This window comes from Hippocampus comes, unplaced genomic scaffold (assembly GCF_001891065.2).
Source record: "Hippocampus comes isolate QL1 unplaced genomic scaffold, H_comes_QL1_v1.1 scaffold22, whole genome shotgun sequence".
Classification (NCBI taxonomy): Eukaryota; Metazoa; Chordata; class Actinopteri; order Syngnathiformes; family Syngnathidae; genus Hippocampus; species Hippocampus comes.
The window spans coordinates 474,434-493,780 of NW_017806175.1; the positions used below are offsets into that span (position 1 = coordinate 474,434).

A 19,347-nucleotide genomic window follows, 5' to 3' on the forward strand; every position below is an offset into this window, starting at 1 on the left:
GGTGCCAGAGCCTCTCACCGTCTTCGGGCAGTAGCTAAATAGCTATGGTAATAATGCGATGGTAATTAGCAGTGATGATGAAGGTACGCTAACTTACTGTACATTAAAACAGATTTTGCACACAATTATGCTGGCAAAAATTGGGATAGCATCGGAGTTCATTTCTGTCCTTCAATTTACAAAAGTGCAAACATATACCCTTAGGACTCAATAGTGGACTCCAAGGTTGGCAAAATCGCCTGTTGGAGCAGATGGACGTGTCTGATCTGGTGTTTGAAATGTGTCACTTTTATCACGATCTACATCACACAAATTCATACAATATATAGCCGTGCCGTTTGTTTGCATGAGCCTTTTCCAGTGCATTGGCGGTATAATCTTTTGATGCTTGCCCTTCTCCCACTCTTTTACAGTTTCCTTTCACTGTTTGGCCATTATGGGAGCCAAGAGCACAAATGTATCTTTTGCATGTGCTTGACTCAAAGCAACAATACACACTGTCCTTTTGCTTGCCCGCCGATTAGCTTCACAGTGGCCCCCTCCGATCATCACAATAAGCTTCCATTGCCATATCCGGGCAGGCACACAGCGTGGGCCCTCAGAAAAGAGAAAAGTACTGGCTCGACGCTCTTAACACAATAGACTCTCGTATTTAGTCCCGGTCTTTCTAAAGCACTCTCCGGCCGCAGAAGGTACACAGAGAAAAGCGGCCTGTCCCCTTCCCTCTGTACAAACAGGAAGAGAGAAGCCGAGGGAATAGAAGAGAAAGGGATGGTGAAACCGAGATGAGGATTCATAAAGGAAGTTCGGAGTCTGATAAATGACAGTTTGGTCACAATGAATTCCCCTCTGTTGCTACTCTTTCACAGGTGGTGTTTGTACGTAACCACACTTAACGTGCTCTGCTTTCTTTTTTGTCTTGCTTCTGTCTGGTTCCACACCCACTCCCCTGACTCAGATGTTTGGTTTGTGTCTCCTCTCCACATAGGACGAGCGGGAAGCAAGAGAGATGGTTAAGAGAGAACAGGACGAGGCCTACCGTCTGTCTTTGGAGGCTGACCGAAAGAAGGTATGAAAACAATGACAATAGATCAACTCAGGTGTGGGATTGCCACAATAAATCTACACTGTAGTGTACTATACCATTAGGCATACTTGGACAGTCTAATGAGATCCATTAAATGATAAAAACCTTCAAAATAATGTCTTCAAAATCACTTTCAGAAAATGTCAAAATATTTAAAAACCAAAAAGTCCACCTTTTAGGTATGTCGCAACCCGAACCGCAAGTCTGCGGGTGTCCACTGCACCCAATTTTTTTTCCAACATTGTAACATTAAATTAACCTAATTGCTCCATGGGGATGAATAACATTTTCAGAATCGGAATTTGTTTGAAAAATTACATTTATGTGTGTGCGCATTGACAAATCGTGTTTGCAATCTGACAAAAATATGGGGGTCCTCTTGATTAATTTTGAGCACTGTACCTCTATGACAGTGTCATTAAACTATTGTGGTGTGTAATTTTTTTAATGTATTTTTAAAAATGTATGTTATTTTTAATTTATAAAGCTGGAGTTTTATCATGAGTAAATAATTAACTGCAAATGATGAATTATATGCCATAGTGTACATGTTTGCACAGTCACCATTTTCTGCCACGTTTTGGTTCTCTTTTCGATCTCCATAAAAAGAAATTGTTTCCTTTTCAGAGGGAAGCTCAAGAGCGAGAAGAGGCTGAGCAAGTTCGCTTGGAGCAGATGAGAAAGGAGCAGGAGGAAGAGAAGGAGGTTATTTTCATCATGCTCATATACTCTGATCAGTTTTGGTCGCATGTTCTCTTCACCAATGCAGGATATTTTTCCATCCTGGTGTTTTATTGTTTGTTTTTTTTAATATGATTGTTAAATTGTGGTTTTGTTGCTCGCTAGTGAGTAGAGTTGATCAGGCACGGAGCCTTTTGAGAAGAACTTTGTCGTTTTAATTACAGTGAGCCCCCTCCCTGCAGATATCGCCCAACTTTACACACAGTTATTGTTCTGTTTAGCTGCTTTGCATCGGTACAACACACAAGCCCATATTGAAGCCAAAGTTAACAAAAGACTCACAGACGTGTGCGCAAACACATATATTCACTTGAAAACAATAATTGTATGCCAAGTGCGGGCTAAGACACACATACACAGGCAGACACTGTCACGCACATGGGACAAACAATAATTCTGCGAGGACGACACCAATGCCGTTATGCTCTTCGTCGTCATATAGTGTAGTGCCGGCTGATTGTTGTTTGCTCAGCAGCACGGCGCCTCAGGGCACCGAGTGGTATTGGGTGACCCAGCTCGCTCAGGTGATTTGTCACTTAAGTTAAACAGAAAACAACAAAAGAGTCTCTGGCCGGCTACCTTGATTATATCACTGTAGACCTGTGTGTGTGTGCGCGCACACACTAGGGTGTTTTTACAACAATGGGTACCGTGGCCCAACTTACAGTAGATCACATTTCCATGCCCACGCTTCACGGCGTCCATTGTCTCCTCCGCAAATGAAGTGCTCTTGCTCTTATTCGCAATCAGTCTTTTACTTTCGTAGAAGATGACAGCTCTGGAACTAGAAATTATTTTTTCACAAATGCTCTCCTGACTGTTGAGCACCCGGAAAATACCAAAATTATTCCGTCTTACCATGACAACTATCCCTAGCAATTAGCCTCCCTCAAAGAAATGAAATGATGACATGAAGAAAATATAATATATAATCTTTGTAAGATACGTTTTCATTAATTGATATTCTGAAACACGTTTGACTGCACATAGTGCTCGCATGTTGTGTTATGTTTGGTTAAATTGGACCGTGGTATGAATTCTCTGATGGTGCACTTCCTTTAGTCGGTCTAAAGCTTCTCATCTCAAGCCTGGTGAGCACAAGAGAGGACGTGGATCACTTGAAAACAAATGGGTACATTTTACTTCGGTTCAACTCCAATATGAATACTGCGTGGACCAAAGGCATCACTGTTGTTAAAATAACAGCGGAAACAGTTGCATGTTATTCTGGCCACATAAGTACAAAACCTGAGGCTAAGGCAGTGGTGTCAAACTCAAGTCCCGGGGGCCATTTGCGGCCTGCACAATGATATTTTGTGGCCCCTTGCATAACATCAGAAAGGTTCATGTTTGTGGTTCCCACTTTTTTTGCCATGCCATTGCCCTGCACTGGCTTTTTTTTTTTTCAATCACTATTGGGGGACCATCGCCCAGGCTCATGACAGCCAAACTCTACTGACAAAAATTTGGGGATATTTGGCTTTCGGGTGAAATTTCAGGACGAGCCTAAAATGCATTCAAACCTTTACAGGTGAACTTAATGTGACCTTCTCTAAGCTTTTGAATGCACAGCCCACCTATTAAATGTTTCAGTACTTTTTGAACAAGTTGCTGTTCTCTGTCGAGGAGCTGAACAGCAAAATTCACAACAGTTGTTGGACCCTTGAATCGACCAATAAATGTCCCGGTTCAATTAGAGATGGTGTTTTAACAGCCGTCCTCATCATGCTATTCACAATTTGACATCATGAGACCAAGATGCCACCTAACAATGGACCCACAGTAGCTTGCCATTGTGATGCTTCAAACAGGACGTTGTCAGACGGAAGTGGCCACTGAGCTTCGAGTGTCATCAGCAGGTTGCAACAGAGATACAGAGCGACCGGACTTGGATCCCTTTTTGTGGAATACTTGATGCGGCCCAGACTCTTAGTGGCCCCCACATTAGTTGATTTTGAGACCCCCGGTCTAAGATTTCTTAGTCCAGTTGTCCGGATTGCCACGCCCTTTTGCTTGTGTCACCTGTATCTGCGTTTGCAATGGAGGAATTCCCGGATCTTTGTGACTACTTAATGCAGTTGAGAATTTCTAATTGGCATCTGTTTGAAACGTTACTGTCACATAAGCTTATCCCACGAAACGTTGTATGGCAGCAGACAGCATTTTTGTTTTGTAAGAGTTTTTGCATACAATACTGTCCATTCAGGTTCTGACTTTTACCCGGCAAATTTAGAAACATTGTTCAAGATGGCAATGCTCAATTAGCATTTATTGAACCGAGACCAATCATGAACCATTTCCTGCTTTCACCTGAACCAGGGAACCTGTAAGCATGAACATTTTCTTAACCTTAGAGGTTGACAGCAGCCTTTTCTGCCTTAGTCAATTAATCAATCAATCAATCAATCCTTTCATACATGGCCATGTAACTTTAAAAGTGCCTCACATTGTTAAAAACCATGATGAAAACAACGAAGAATGGGTTAAAACCGTGAGTATGTATTTTTGAGACTTTTTGAGGCTTTAGCGAAATCCATGTTATACACAGAGGTGTCCACAAAAGAAGTGAACAAAAGAGAAGTCGGGGCGCGCTCTCTGCGTTTCTCACGACTTTTGCAGGGCTCTTGATATGTCGTCGTGTCGCTGTCAGTTGCGCCACCACTCGTCATTTGTTTGCCTTTTGTGGTTCACCAGATGAATGAATAGATAGATGCTCCAGGTTATTTTTTTATGGAGCAGCCCAAACTCTGCACAGACGCTTGTTCTGTGGTTTCTTCAGGGACGCTACACCTCATGTGTGGGTGTTTATGCTTGCGTCTGTGTTTGACTGTCTGTCTCCATTTGTACCTCCACCATCATACACACCCTCAATCTGTTATTTGTGTGTGTGTTAGGTTGTCCCTGGGGGACCCTTTAACTCAGTCAGCAGCATCAGCAGCTTGTACCTGAGGGAACTGCTGATGGCGCGGCACGAGCGCTACCCTGCCCACCCAACACCAGAAGCTGCTAATGAGCTACTGTTGTACACTCTTATGAAATATAATTGCATTATGGTGTGTAAATAAAGCCGGGGCGTGTTGTCACAGCATATGCTCCCCGGCTGGCCAAACAGGAACAACAAGCAGTGGGGGGAGGAGAAGTCGAGGGGACAGAAGCAGAATGAAGTGGGAGGCTCTAGGGAGCAGCTGAAACGCTGTCTCCCAAACGCACCAGAGCTGATTAGCTCTGCTGCAAAATCTGACAGGTGATGGTTGCCTTTTGTTCCAACAGACACATTTGTGCTGTAATGTACAAAGTACGGGTCAAATCCATAGAATAAACTTGTCTCCACTCAATAGGTCAATGTGATGCCTGATGTATGCAGTGTTCCCTCGCTAATTTGTGATTCAGTTATTGCGGATTTGTGACCAGAACATGATCTTCTGCAGTTTTACGTCACTATTTTACGGGGTTTCTTTGCTATTTTTCTTCCTTCTTAGTCGGACCAGTCAGGAAATGTTGATTTATTATTTTTTTTATTGGTTTTACATTTGCTTTGTTTTAAAACTCACACCATGAAAATTACGGTCATTTTAGGAAAATCACCCTGATGCCCGTGCACACCTGTTTTTTTTTGGTGCACTCTGAATAACAAAACAGCATATTTCATCAATGCTCTTGAGTTTCCAATTGGTTGGAGTTAACAAGTGCGCGCTCAGAGAATGTTTCCTGAGAGCTCCTTACACCCCCCAATTCCCGAGCCCTCATCATGGGTGCATTTGGAATTGTCCATCAAGCAGGCCGCTTCCCTTAAACCGTTCATGATATTGTTCACACACTCTTCAGCCACACATTTTCTTTGGAAAAAAAAAAAGTCTCAGTTCACTTTAGCGGGCTGTCAAGTGCAAGCCGGAGCAACAGGTGGTCATTTTGTGTGAAATCATCTGTCCGGATGTATAGTTAAGTTGAATTCACATCAGAACACACATCAGTATTACTCTTTGAGTATAACGTCATTGTGCATAATGTCACATCATACAAAGGAGAAAATCTCATCCGAAGTACATGTTTAAAATGATGAATGTTGACACGGGCTCGTTATCTTGAACAACATTCATTTTGGGAGACTATTTACATTGCTGATTGTAGGCTGTCATCAAACAAACCATCGCATGGTAACCTGTACTGCTTGATAGGCTTTGAGGCTGAGATGCTCACCGGCCTCATTGCATCAACACCTGTATGTAAAGCCCCTTGCCTTTCGTCAACATGCAGCTATACTCTACCACATCTTAGAAAATACGCTCGTAAATTTTAACGTTTGAGGTTTACATGCAGCTGTTAAGGTAGACAATTAACATCCGTTGTGTGTCGAGGCACAACAGACTGGACGAGTTCTTTTGCTTTGTCATCTTTTAGCCTAGCGTTTTATTATAACAAAAGAGCTCAACTTTTCCAACCGTGCCAAAGTCTGACAGTCTTACTCACAAAGTGTTCCGTACTGACCACAGTGTTTCCTTTCTGTCAGGCCATCCGTTTGTCACTGGAGCAGACCCTACCGCCGGAGCCTGGCGAGGAGTCGATGGAGCAGATAAGCAAGCTGCGAATCCGCACGCCCAGTGGAGAGTTTCTGGAAAGGCGCTTCCTGGGCAGCTGTAAGCTCCAGGTTCTCTTCGATTTTGTGGCTTCCAAGGGATACCCATTCGACGAGTTCAAGCTCCTCACCACCTTCCCTCGTAGAAATGTGAGTTGCCAAGGTTACGTTCTTGTGAGAATTTAGAAGGAAGTTATTAGTTTAAGAGCTCTATTTAAATTTTCAAGGGGACTATGTTAGAGCAAAGTTAGTGTCACTTAACCTTACTGTACTTTAGTTGACTGTCGGTCGGTCTTTCCAGGAGGACATCATCCCCAGGCGAGGTTTCTGTAGCGTAGTGTTATTTATTTATTTATTCATTCATTTATTTTTGTAGCACTACAGTGAGACGCACTAGAAAAATGGCGAGTGCTGCCCAAAAGAACCCCATCCACATATTTCTATAAAAATGCTACATTTTATCAGAATTTCCAGCCAGCCTGAATCATTTTTTCAAACAAAAATCCCCAGTACTCTCGATATTGGATTAAAAAAAAAAAGGCAAATTTTTTTCCGAGTGGGATCACCAGTTTGCCGCTTAGATTTCTCCCCATATTTTGTGTTTTTGTAATAGTACTTGCAGTCACCACATGTCAAAACATGGCATGGAAGAGCTTATCTGAAGGAATACCAATAGCATCATCGTACCATATAGTTAAATTCTAAAACACCCCCTTGTTTGTTCTCGTCTGTGATGGGCCGTTAACACACTCTTACTGTTTCTCTTGAGTTTTAATTCTTCATGTTGCATCACTGCCTTTTTTTCATGCGTACCGGTGATAGTAAAAGCTGACTGCTCATTTGTCCACCCACTATTTGAGTGCATATCAGTGAGTGTGCCGATTGTGAATACAATGCACGATAACTGTGGGGATACAGTTGTCAGCACCAGTAGTTGTAGTCTGTGTGGTTTTTGTGCTGACGGCGAGCATCAGCCTCTTGAAACCAAATCATAAACAGCGCTTGGTCTCCTACGCTCTATGGTAACGAATTAATAATAAGCACTGTTTAAACTGCCGCTTTAATTAGCCATGCTGCTGGAAACAAAACAGAGATTTTCATTAATCAACAGTGGATGGGGGTGGCAGCATTGAGGTGTGTGTCTCTCCGCGCGTAGGCTTGTCCAGGCACCGTTCGCCGGCAGTCTTTTGAGACCAGTACGGCACAAACACCGCAAGTCAGCACCCACATTAACGCACAGCTCGCACGTTGTTTTTTCACAATCACACACTTCACAAGTAGAGACGTTTTCAAGCAAACACATGCGCTTCTCGCAACTTTACCACTTGAAGGATTCACAGTTTTCTCTTCATAATCAAGAGTAAAAGTGTGATGGACCAAGATAAAGATGTCTGCATCACAGATGAAAATTCCTGTCAAAACAGGATGACGGGATTTCAAGGGAGGAGCAAAGAGGACCAATCGAAAGAGTCAGAGACAACAAAAAGCTTTAGACAAAGAAAATAATTCATCAGTGTTGCTGCCTGATGGGGAACTGGTTAGAGAAGACACACGGAGTAGATATTGAGAAGATGATGGTTGAGAAAAGTGATAGATTTTAGGGGGAAGGCGGATAAGTGGAAGCGCCAGTATGAGGCTGTGAACACAGGCCCTGGTCTAATCCCGCAGCTCTGAGTTGTAATTAAATGCGGCAGAGCATAAAAAAAGCTCCATCCCGTCCAGACGCTCTCACTGTTGCTCTGCCAGTATCAGAGGATCGAGCACTCTTGCTTTTGCCGTACAACTGTTGACATCTTTCTTCGACAGCCTTGTCGATCGAGTGTCGATCGGTCGACACTGACATGATTTTGGCACATCTACTATATATCTTGACTTTTTCCCCTCCACATACAGTATGATCGGGGCTTTTTTCAAAATTCAGTTTTATTAATATATTTGTTTTTGTAATCACACTTCCGTCCTCTGTGTTACATGAGAGATGTTTTTTTTTTTTGTTTGTTTTTGTTTTTTTAATGAAAATTAATCCACCCCAAGTGTTTTTGGAGTGCTTGTTCAAAAGGATATGTTGTTGTTTTTTTTGGGTGGGGGAAATAATATAATTGCAAGACATCAGTAAAGTACATGAGGCAAATCAAATTTAATTTCTCGCTTAAGCTGCCTTTCCAAAAAGAGCGCCAATCAGTGCCCATCCATCTCCAGTTTTTGGACGACTCGTCAGGATTTGGTCCCAGTGGCTTATCTCCTCAGCACTACGGCAGGCCTTACACTGGCATCATTTGTACAGGGCTTAGCCGTGCTCAGGAAACTAACCCTTTCTACGACTGTCTGCAAGTTTGCAGAAGAGGGGGAGGGGGGTGGACTTAATGTTTCACTTCTTGCCATTCAACAATTTTCCCTTTTTTTTTTTTTTTTCCCCCTTATGCCCAGCGAGCCTCCGCTGAGAGGCCCGAGGTCATCTTCCGTCAGTACGACGTGAACATGTTTAGACTGTTACTCTAGCCATCCCGTCGTCCTCGGACAGCTAGACTGTCAAACTCGCATCTGATTTTCCTCATTCTTGATACTGTACTCTTCCACGCTGCTAAACTGTCTTCCGGCATGATTCTCAGACAAAACCTGAGATTCTGAAACAATAAACAGCCGCACAAAAGAAGCCGTGTACTCCGCTGGAATAGATTTGACATCTGTTGTACGGATGGGATTATTATTTTTTTTTTCTTCTTATCTGAACATTTGAGTAAAACATTTACAGCAGTTTATTTTCACAGTAGTTTCATTCATCCAAAGTGGCTTCCTCTGGTGCATTCTCTCTAAATAAAATGTATGACAGGCGAGCTCCATTACCGCTCAAAATCTATAAATGCCTGTGGCCAGAATCACGCCGATCATTTCTTGTCAAAAACCGCGCTTGCAGTCTTCACATTTTACCCTCGACCGCCTCCTCACCTCCCAATCCCCGTCGCTTTCCCTCTCTTTGTCTCAGCTTCCCTCCTCTCTCCTTCTCTTCCCCCTCCATGGCACATGATCCCTTCCTTCCCTTTTTATTTATTATATTTACCTTATTAAATCTAAACTGTAGTCAGTACATTTTCTCCACATTTCCTGTTGGTCTCCCTTTTCCCGCTTGGGCCCGTGCGATGCTCTCCTCTTCCTTTTGAAGTTCTCCATATTTGCCTGTTGTTTTGTGTTCCCTCACCGGCACTACGTGCTGTCAATGCCTCCCGAGCAGCCGATAATGATCTCCCACTGCTTTTGTAATTGCCCAAATAAACACTATACAACGCTGGTTTGAAAACGGACAAGCTATTTGGTTTTAATTAACGTACCAGGGCCTGTAATGGCCTCTTAGAAAGCGTTATTTCAGCTGCATCTTTAATTATGCCGGGATCGCCAACCCGTGGGCCTGTGTTTATTTTTCCGTTTCTTTTCCGTCATGCCGAGCTTTGCTGAAGGCCACCTCAGTGTTTTACATTACAATCAAACCAGTTATCAAGTATTTATTATTCCCATTTTTACATTGTGTGTGGCAGTAAATCACTTTCATTACAAATTGAAAAAAGGCAATTTTATTTTTCTTCCCTTGTGATGGGCCCGAATGTTATGACCACTTGCAAAAGCTAATGTCGTCCAAGACAAGATCTGCACAAACAACCCAAAAAACAGCCCTACCAAAATAACAATGTTATAAAACTGACAATGTGTCAGAGGTTTTGTTTTTGCTATTGTGGTTGATTGTTTGCTGTGTTGTAGATTTGCACAGTATCATACTCTCTCAACTAATTGACACAACCAAAATATTAGACATAGTTCTGATATTGATGCATTACAGTTCTGCACCACTGGCACCTCCAGCCACATTCATGGAGATATTGTTCCATTAATACGGATCACAACGTGAGTCAAAACTGAACCGTTTTCCATTTCTGTACCGTTTATCCTCCGCCTGCGCTGCGAGGCGGATGGGTTTACCGCTCGCCCACCTTGCCGCCTCTCAACTGTATTACCATCCGAAGATTTGATACAACTCTTTTCCATTGTCTTGAAATATTTAAAAATATTTCATCCCAAAAAATGGCTTGTCTCTCTGAATCCCATCCAGGTCATTGAAATGTTGGACATACTGCAAACTTTATTGACACAGGGTTGACAAACAAAACGCAAGTCAGAGCTCGTCCCTTTCTCGTATTCATGCACGCTAGCACGTGAGGCTGCGGGCGGCACAGGAGGAGAGAGTATGGCTTAGGCAGAGCGGGCCGGGAAAAACAACAGCTTTGTTTGTTGACAGATGCCTCCATGCTTATGGTCTGTTAATTGGATAACAATGTAAACAATCACCGATGGCGATGGCGCCCGTCTCCTGTGTCAGTGTGGCATCTTGTTTCCCTACTTTCCTTTTCAGAGTCAGATGCTGCGCTTCCCTTCGTCATCGCTCCCTGGCGCAAAACTCTGATCCAAATTTTGCTGCAAAAAAACACACCCACACACACACACACACACACAGACACATCGAGTTGTATGAACTTCAAAGACAGATGCACACGCTCTTGCCCCCACCCCAAGCCTCATTTACTCCTACCTGATGCTGTGTTGTCACAACAGCCTCCCGGTCTTATTAGCATGTCAGCCATTTGCGACACCCCACTCCCAAGGTGGGGGGAAAAAATAAACGTAGCAGCCCGGTTGGCGTTTCAGCCCGTCGTTGGGATGCTTTATATGATTGCAGCGAGTTGCTCGCACCCGCGCCCGCACCCCCCGCGCTATTTGCTCCCTGCAGCGTTGTGAGGTAGTTGCCGAGGTGAGGGGCTCGAGGTGATATGGCAGCCCATCCCTGCTCGCACCAGGCTTCGCGGCACCCACGCTGAGAAGTCAAGTGTCTAAATGGCACGTTGAAATGAGGGCAGAGATTTGAAAGACGGCGGGGTTAAAGCCCGGTGCTGTGCACGTCGGTGTGACATTTCAAAATACCCCCGGGAATGTGAAGGTTTGCCTGATGTTGATATGTCCTTGTCACCTTCACTTAATTTATTTGACTTCATTTTTCGTACCCTCTGCCACATGCTCAAATATATATAACAAGACTCTATAATCTTTTTTACTTTGAGAAGATGATTTCTTAGTCAATGATTTCACTTGAGGAGTATCTTTGTTACTTTCCGGAGCAAATTAAGTGCATGGACATGTTGAGTATGTGTATGACTACTCTTTCCACTGAATTTACACTCGTTAAATTTGAAGTTAGCGTAATTTTGACGTGTCATAATTGCTAGCCTGTTTGTTACTCTCTTACCTCTTTGACGATGCCGTTGAAGTGAGGTTTTTTTTTTTTTTTTTTTGTTCAGACAAGGCAGACTCATTTAGGGGGGACTCTTTGCTTCTCCCTTCAATCTGGCTCTGAAGGCAAACCCACTGCTCTGTCTCTGCCTGCCGTAGAGCTTGGCCTTATAACTATCGATTGTATCAGTCAAAAAAAAAATTATCCTTAGATTCCTAAGTACCAGATTTCAATTGCGCAACCTGAAGGTTCGTACTTCACTCCTCGTCATTTATATTGTGCGGAGAGTGATGACAGATGAAGGTGTGACTCGTTCATGGTCAGATTTCACGTTTCATTGCCTCTAATAGTCTCTCTCGACCTGTCACTCTTTTTGTTGGAAGGTCAACCTTTACTGCGCTAGGCTTACCTCCTTCCACCCAGGAGAGCAGGTACAGGGAATTGGATAATTATCCTACTATGTGGTAAGAAGAGGGTTCCTAATCAGAGGGGCTGACGAAGCAGTCATCAGATAAGCCCTGGACACATCTCATTGTCACAGCACCTCCCCGCCGCACAGCCCATTCAGCCCAGGTGTGAGATTGGCCCGATGTAACACAACTCCACCGGTGATTAGCTCACATAAGCGAAGAGGCCCACGGGGGTGTCAGGGAGAGTCAGATTGTTTAAAAAAAAACAAAAAAAACATGTCAGACCCCCTTCATGTCGGCTAACTCAATCAGCTCCGTGGTGGGTGGCGCTGCATTATTCTTCTGCCCGGCACCAATACCTCGTGTGAACAGAAAACATGTTTCTCTCTCTTTCAGTCTTGAAATTCGTCATTGTAGGGCATACACAAAGGTGTGTCCTTATCCTCTCCTACATACTCCGGCTCATTTTAGAATTTAACATCAATGCCACAAACGCTTTTACACAGCTCTCTTACCTCCTCAGATTTCCGAAACACAATGTTAGGAACCCATTCCGTATGCCTGCTTCCTTATTCAAAAGAAACAAGAACTAAAGCAACGGCGACTTCAGCTGTTGCGTTTCTGTAACTTGCAATGTAATCCTGCACATCGTTCTTATTGGAGTCCTTGGAAGCCATTGAGGGAGTTTGTCTTGAAAGCCCCGATCAATCCTTTGGACAAAGCATCCAATATATCCAGCATGCAGAACCTTTCAGTTCACGTTGGTGTTTCTTGTTGAGGTGTGGAAAATGTTCCACTTGGCTTTCTGATATCGAGTGCGCACATTATGTGCGAACAGGCTTGGGGAGTAATGGAATACATGTACCGGTGTTAGGTATTCAAAATACAAAAAAAAAGTGTCATTTTATTTCGTTCTGAAGGGAAAAAAAAGTCGAACTTTATTCCGTAATAAGTACAGAAAAAAAATAATCAAATTACAATTAGATTTATTCAAAATCTGGATTATTTTGCAGGATTACATTTTTAACGCAGCACAGTCGAGTCCTTGCCACCGTCAAACTTGCTGGCCGGACAAGCTTTCTCATAGTTAGAGTATAGCACAACGGACCGCCGTTGGTCATTCCACCTAAAGTTTTTGTTCGCGTATGAATAAATGAGACGTGTCACTGGCTGCATACGTGTTGGTCGAGAGCGGTCACTTCCAAAAGTGAGTCAATGAAAAAGGATGGTGACTGTTTTGCATCGTATTCACTGCAGGACTTCTCTGTCTGTTGTGTTACATGACTTAAAGATTATGGCACTTGGATTACTTTACTAAACTACCTTTTCTAACAGGTAACTAGTAGACCCACTTAACCATAAGCAATCCAGTTCTATTATCTGTCTCATTCTTCCGTCTCGCCGCAGATCACCCAGTTGGATCCGGGATCAACTCTGCTGGAGGCCAAGTTGTTTCCACAGGAGACTCTCTTCCTGGAGGCCAAAGAGTAGAAAGTGACTGACTGAACTGGCCGAACACATGAGCATGGGCCCAAAACCATCTGGCTCTACACAGTATACACACACACACACACACACACACACACACACACACACAGGCAGTGACACTCAAGTGCAAGTAAGCTTCTCTGTCCTCTGCGGCCTGGTCATATGGTACACCACCGCCTGGTGTGCAGGTGTTGCACAGAGGAGCAAAGACAATAATATCACAAGCACACAGCCAACCCCACCTCCCCCAAAAACTACAACCCCCCCAAACCTAAATCTGTCTTTTGCTCTTCCTCCCCCAGTCTCCCGCACACTTCACATCTTGTGTGTGTGTGTGTGTGTGTGTGTGTCATCGCTTGCCTCAAACACACCACACAGTGACGCCATGGAGATCCCGACTAGACAGACGTTTATCACAGGAAAAACACTTGTTCACCCCCGAGCGCCTCATCGACCACATTCAACACAACCAAGGATGCTTTTCCTTTGTTACTACATGGTTTTTGCGTTTGAAAGATTCAATAAAAGCCAGCGAGAAGAGACAAGATGTCTCACATTCGCCTATATTCCCCCGATTTCTCCAAACCCACTCATCATACCCATTTGCCGACGCTCCGACCACAAATCCACTTTTAACACCCACCCACTGCATATTCAAACGCATTGTTTTTTTTTCAGGTTGATGCTATATTAGTTTTAATTTGATATATATGATATACAATATGAATTTCAACATCATTTCGTCTCCTGAAGGAATCTGGAAATTTAAACTCACAAATCTGTTACAATTAGGATTAACCTTATTTTAGATTTGGAGGATTGACCTATTGCACCTATTCGAATAGATTACAATATTTACACTGCATAGCCCACATGACCTATTTTCTCACCTGTCAAAAAAAGGGATCACATTGTATTAAGAAAACATGCATGGAATCTTATCACCACAAAACAGATTCAGGCTCCGGTCAAATATGCATACAGTATACTCTTGCTAACACATTTCTCCAAATAAGAGGTCAAGTGTGCTTGCTTCAAGTTATCTGTCACTCCCGGTTAACATTTACTGTTAAAATTTGACACGTAAAACAGAAGCGAATGCAAAAATTCAACCAAACAGGGTCTCTCCCCCCCCCCCAACCCACCAAAAAAAAAATCCACTAGGTTAACGCAAACAGATGACATGAAACCTCATACGTGTGTTAACGGAATTCAGCAACTGTTGCTTTAATTCACATGGAAAAGCAGCACATACACACAACACACAATATAATGTGCCATGTAAAATATTCTCTCTGCCGTGTGGGATCAATGCATGAAGAAGCTTTGGAGGGAACCTTCGCTGTGCCTCCCCTCTTAATGATGCCACATCTATATCAGGAAAGGTCAGAACAGCCCAGCATGTCGCAGCACAGAATGCAGATATTACTTGACAGAAAAGTGTCTGAATACTTTGCATTCGCGCCACTGCCAACAATCCTTCATTGTAATCCAAATTGGCCGTAATCTCTTAAAACGTCGGGGTGTCAGGAGATAATATTACGATAAAATGTCAAAATACTGTAGATTAATCGAGATGATTTTTAAAACCAGTTATTTTTTCCGGAAGCTGTTTAGAATTACTCGCGTCTCAAACATGATTTCTAGCGGCTTCCACTTAATCCTAGCGGGTGAAATAGACAATTATCCGATAAATCTCACTCGGCGCTCGTCATCGCATCCTGTTGTGTCTCCGAATGTTTAGAAGGTCAATCCTTCCATCCACGCAGTCATTCGCAGTCACGGCTGTGTTTTCCTCGTGCACATTTTGCCGGCTCGTATCCAACCGCGCTTGTCTGCTTTCTCACGCGAGCAATGAGTCGCGCCTAACGCCCTCAGCCGCCCTCACTTCCTCTGCTCGGGCCAAACAAGATGTATGGCTGAAGGCAAGGTGGCGGCTGGAGGAAGAGCCGCGGGGCAAATCCCGACTTTTCCGTCTGCTTATCAAGCACGCATGCGACGCTTGATTGATTTCATTATTTCCGAGGAGGCGTGCGTGACGAACGAACGATACAATACCGATGAATGATGCATTGGTTTGCTGTGAATAATACTTGAAAGTATGCTCGCGTGAGCACCATGATGGATTTAGCGGAATGCACGGAAATCGAAAGAATCCATTTAAGAGTCGAACTGAGGGCCATCATAAAACCTTTAGTAGGTAACATTTACATGTAAATTTCATACGAGTCTAAAAATGGTCCTAATTTGGGTGAAGGGGGGGGAGCACATCCGAGTGTGGTTGCCAATCAATCCACTGTCTTGTGACATAAATATTGGGAGAATATTTCGGTTCATTGACTGACAAGTGACCAGTCCCGGGTGTAGAAAGCAGAAAGATTTCATAGTTGGGGGGTTTTATGGAATACGGTGGCTTCCCGAAAGTATACGCCTCCCTAGAACTTTTTCACCTTTTGCCACATTTCAGGTTTCAAACACCAAGATATAAAAATTGACTTCTTTGTTTGTGAAGGATTAAGACTAAATGCGACACAAATTATGAAGTGGAACGGAATTCATACGATATTTTCAACTCTGTGTAGGGCATACATTATTATTTGCCCGATTTAATCTCGTCTCAGTGTAAATGCATCCGCTCTGTGATGGTCTTAGAGATCTGTTCAAATAATATTGCGGAGCAAACAAGTTGAAACAAGTTTAGAGAGTTTTTACCTCCCAAAAAATGTGTCCCACTGAGCAGTGAGCGTTTTTGCGAGGGTAGCGGAGAATTGGTTTTTCATCAATTTGTCAGGGTTTGTTCAAGGTTACAAAGATGTTCGCCAACAGTGTTAATGGTCGCCAACACTTTTTCTTGTAGCAAAGAAATTTGGAACACATTCAAAATTTTTCATATGTTCAAAATTTGCGGGAAAAAAAAGGAACATGTATTTTTTTTCCCAAAAATATATGAATTTCATTCCACTTCAGAATTGTGTCACACTGAATGCTGATTCTTCATTTAAAAAATGAAAAGCAATTTTATATCGAAATGTTTGAATCCTAAAATGTGGCAAAAGGTCTAAAAGTTGAAAGGGGGTGAGTACTTCTGCAAACCACTGTATATTCTCGCAGTCTATTATGTTCTCAGTCAACGTTTGCATGTCAAGTCCAGTTTACTTACACACACAAAAGGGTCGCTGCTTTTTTGTTTTTTTTAAATCACTCTAGTGGCCAATTAGTCTTCCATTGACAAAAATCGTTTGGCCCGGATGTTTCATTTAATCTTCAACTGACATTCAATGTTATCGTGTGAACATGCATTCAAATTTGACATTGACAGTCAGTGAACAATTTTTGAGTCCAGCCAAGTTTTTTTTCCCCTGCTTTGGAGGAATTCATTCCTCTTTGAGGGTAAATGGATATTTCATTACTGAAAGTTGTTGTCGAGTCTGTTCGTGTGTGTGTTTGAGTGTGTGTCGGACATGTGGTGCTCAGGGCGAAGGTGTAGTTTGTTTACGCAACCGTCAGACAGGTGCATGCGCTCTCAGTCTACCTCGGGGGGACGGCGCGTGCATACTGGATCTCCTGTCAAGTGTAAGATTACAGTTGCTATCACGCAGCGTGACGCGTTGCATGCGCTTGGGCATGTTCCTCTGCTGACAGAATCGGAAATGCCTCGGAAACATCACGATACACCCCGTCAATCTTTGCCATTGCTCGTATGTGTCCCTGAGGTTGGAAAAGGTCATTGACTGAAATCCATTGAACCTCCTGGACGAGGTCATTCTCACCTAAATCAGGACATCCTGCGAGAAGTGAGGTGCAAAGATTCCACATTAATCCACTCACAATAAGTTAGGGATCTTCAACTTTTGGGGGTAGATTTCACATACAAGCCCAATTCCCACTGAAGTTTGGGACGTTATGTAAAACATAAATATAAACAGAATCCAGTCAAACCTCGGTTTTTGTATGTCTTTGTTATCGACCAAATCGGATTTCACCTGAAATTTTGAGATTTTTATGCCTCGGATTACGACCGAAAACCAGTTTTTGTCCAAACTGAGCAAACCCGAATACGCCACGCAACTCCTCTCAGCTTGAAGTGTCACTTTCTCGTGTAACGTTCATTGTGAGCAGATGTGGTTGTTGCGATTTATGCAAATCTGACCTTTTTTTTTTCTTGTGCATAGCGTATTAGCCCCTAATCATGGGCGAATAAAATAGTTTCGGATTTCGAACAAATCGATTTTCTAACAGCCTTCTGGAACGGATTATGGTCGAAAACCGAGGTATGACTGTACAATGATTTCCAAATCATGTCCGACCTACCGTATATTTAAATCAGGGGTGTCAAACTCATTTTTGTCGTGGGCCACATTACAATGAACATTTCCCTTGGAGAGCCGTGATGACTGAAACTGTACAAAAAAGTCAAGAATAATGTTTTATTCAATTATTATTCAAGTAATTGTAATGAGGGGGTTGGTAACAAGAAAATCATTACAATATGTCACTGATTTATTACATATGAAAATGTGAAATTTTGGTACAGATTTTACCAGGCATCATGGAAGTTGTCATCTTTGATTTTGCTTTTGCGGGCCACTTAAAATGATGTGGCGGGCCACATCTGGCCCCCGGGCCTTGAGTTTGACACCTGTGATTTAAATGAATACGCGACATTTAATGTTCGAACTGATAAAGCACTTCAATGCTAATCATATCATCCAATATTGTAGTGTAAGTCAGAGGTCCCCTGCCGCTGGTCGAGTGACGAGAGTTGCTCTTTGACACAAGAGTCAAATCTGAGTTGGATGTCTTCATCAGCCTTCAATCAGGCGCCCGTTTGGAGCGAGAAGGTCTGCGCCCTCTAATGAGCTTTTAAGGCCACATCAGGATGCTGCGCGGGGACCACAAAGGACGAAAAGCCGTGCTGATGTTTAACCAGCCCCCGCCGGGGTCAAGAATGTCGCAGGCTGGCGAGGGAACAACATTCCTGAGACGGGCGACATTCGCCTCCCTCCTTTTGAAGTGGGAAGCGTGGGGATGTCGGAATCGCGGCATCTCCGCTTTGGATCCCAGACTGGCCGAAACCTGCAGGGTCAGCCCCTCAGTTTACTTTCTCAGAGATGCCGGCCCCAGCCCAAAGAAACTGAATCTGTGAGGCTTAAACTGTTGGGAGGAGGCACAAAAGGAGGGTCAGCCATCTCGGTCTGTGTCTGTTTGTTAATGACACAATGCGCACGCACGCACGCACGCGCACACACACACACACACACACACACACACACACACCACACACACACACACACACACACAGACAGCACAAGTAGCCCTGTAACCAATCTGATTCCAACTCATCTTTGACAATCTTATAATTTAACTTTTTTTTTCTTCTTTTTCTGTCAAAGGGGACTTTGACAGAAAAAGAAGAAAAAAAGTTTTGTCTCAAAGTTTTGTCTGGAATTTTGGTGTTACAATTAACCTTACTTAGCTTACATCACACAAAATATTGGTTGATTATTTTCACGTAATATTACATTTGTTCAGACCTTTAAATGTTACACAAAATAAAGTCTGCTTGGGGGCTGGGATTACGATCAAGAAACCTTGAGAAGGGGCCCCAGGTGGGGGAAGCACCTTCCAGGGTGACCAGTGTGCAATGGATGCCGAATGAGGCAACTTTTTTCACATCATATACTATACATGTAAATGTAAAATATGTTTTCTAAATGTACACAGACATACCATTTACTTAGAAACGTCCCCCTTGTTTGTAGTTCGGAACAATTGA

The 19,347-nt window shown here is 43.2% G+C and overlaps 1 protein-coding gene across 1 annotated transcript in view; it reads left to right on the top strand.

Moving 5' to 3' along the window:
• Positions 1-14,309, top strand: part of faf1 (Fas (TNFRSF6) associated factor 1) — a 53,748-nt gene extending 39,439 nt beyond the window's left edge. Inside the window, exons 16-19 of the mRNA XM_019896984.1 lie at positions 989-1,069; positions 1,715-1,792; positions 6,336-6,551; positions 13,491-14,309. Of these exons, the coding sequence (XP_019752543.1) occupies positions 989-1,069; positions 1,715-1,792; positions 6,336-6,551; positions 13,491-13,574 (459 nt within the window). The 3' untranslated portion in view covers positions 13,575-14,309. The remainder of the gene's footprint in view (positions 1-988; positions 1,070-1,714; positions 1,793-6,335; positions 6,552-13,490) is intronic.
• The last annotated feature ends 5,038 nt before the right edge of the window (positions 14,310-19,347 follow it).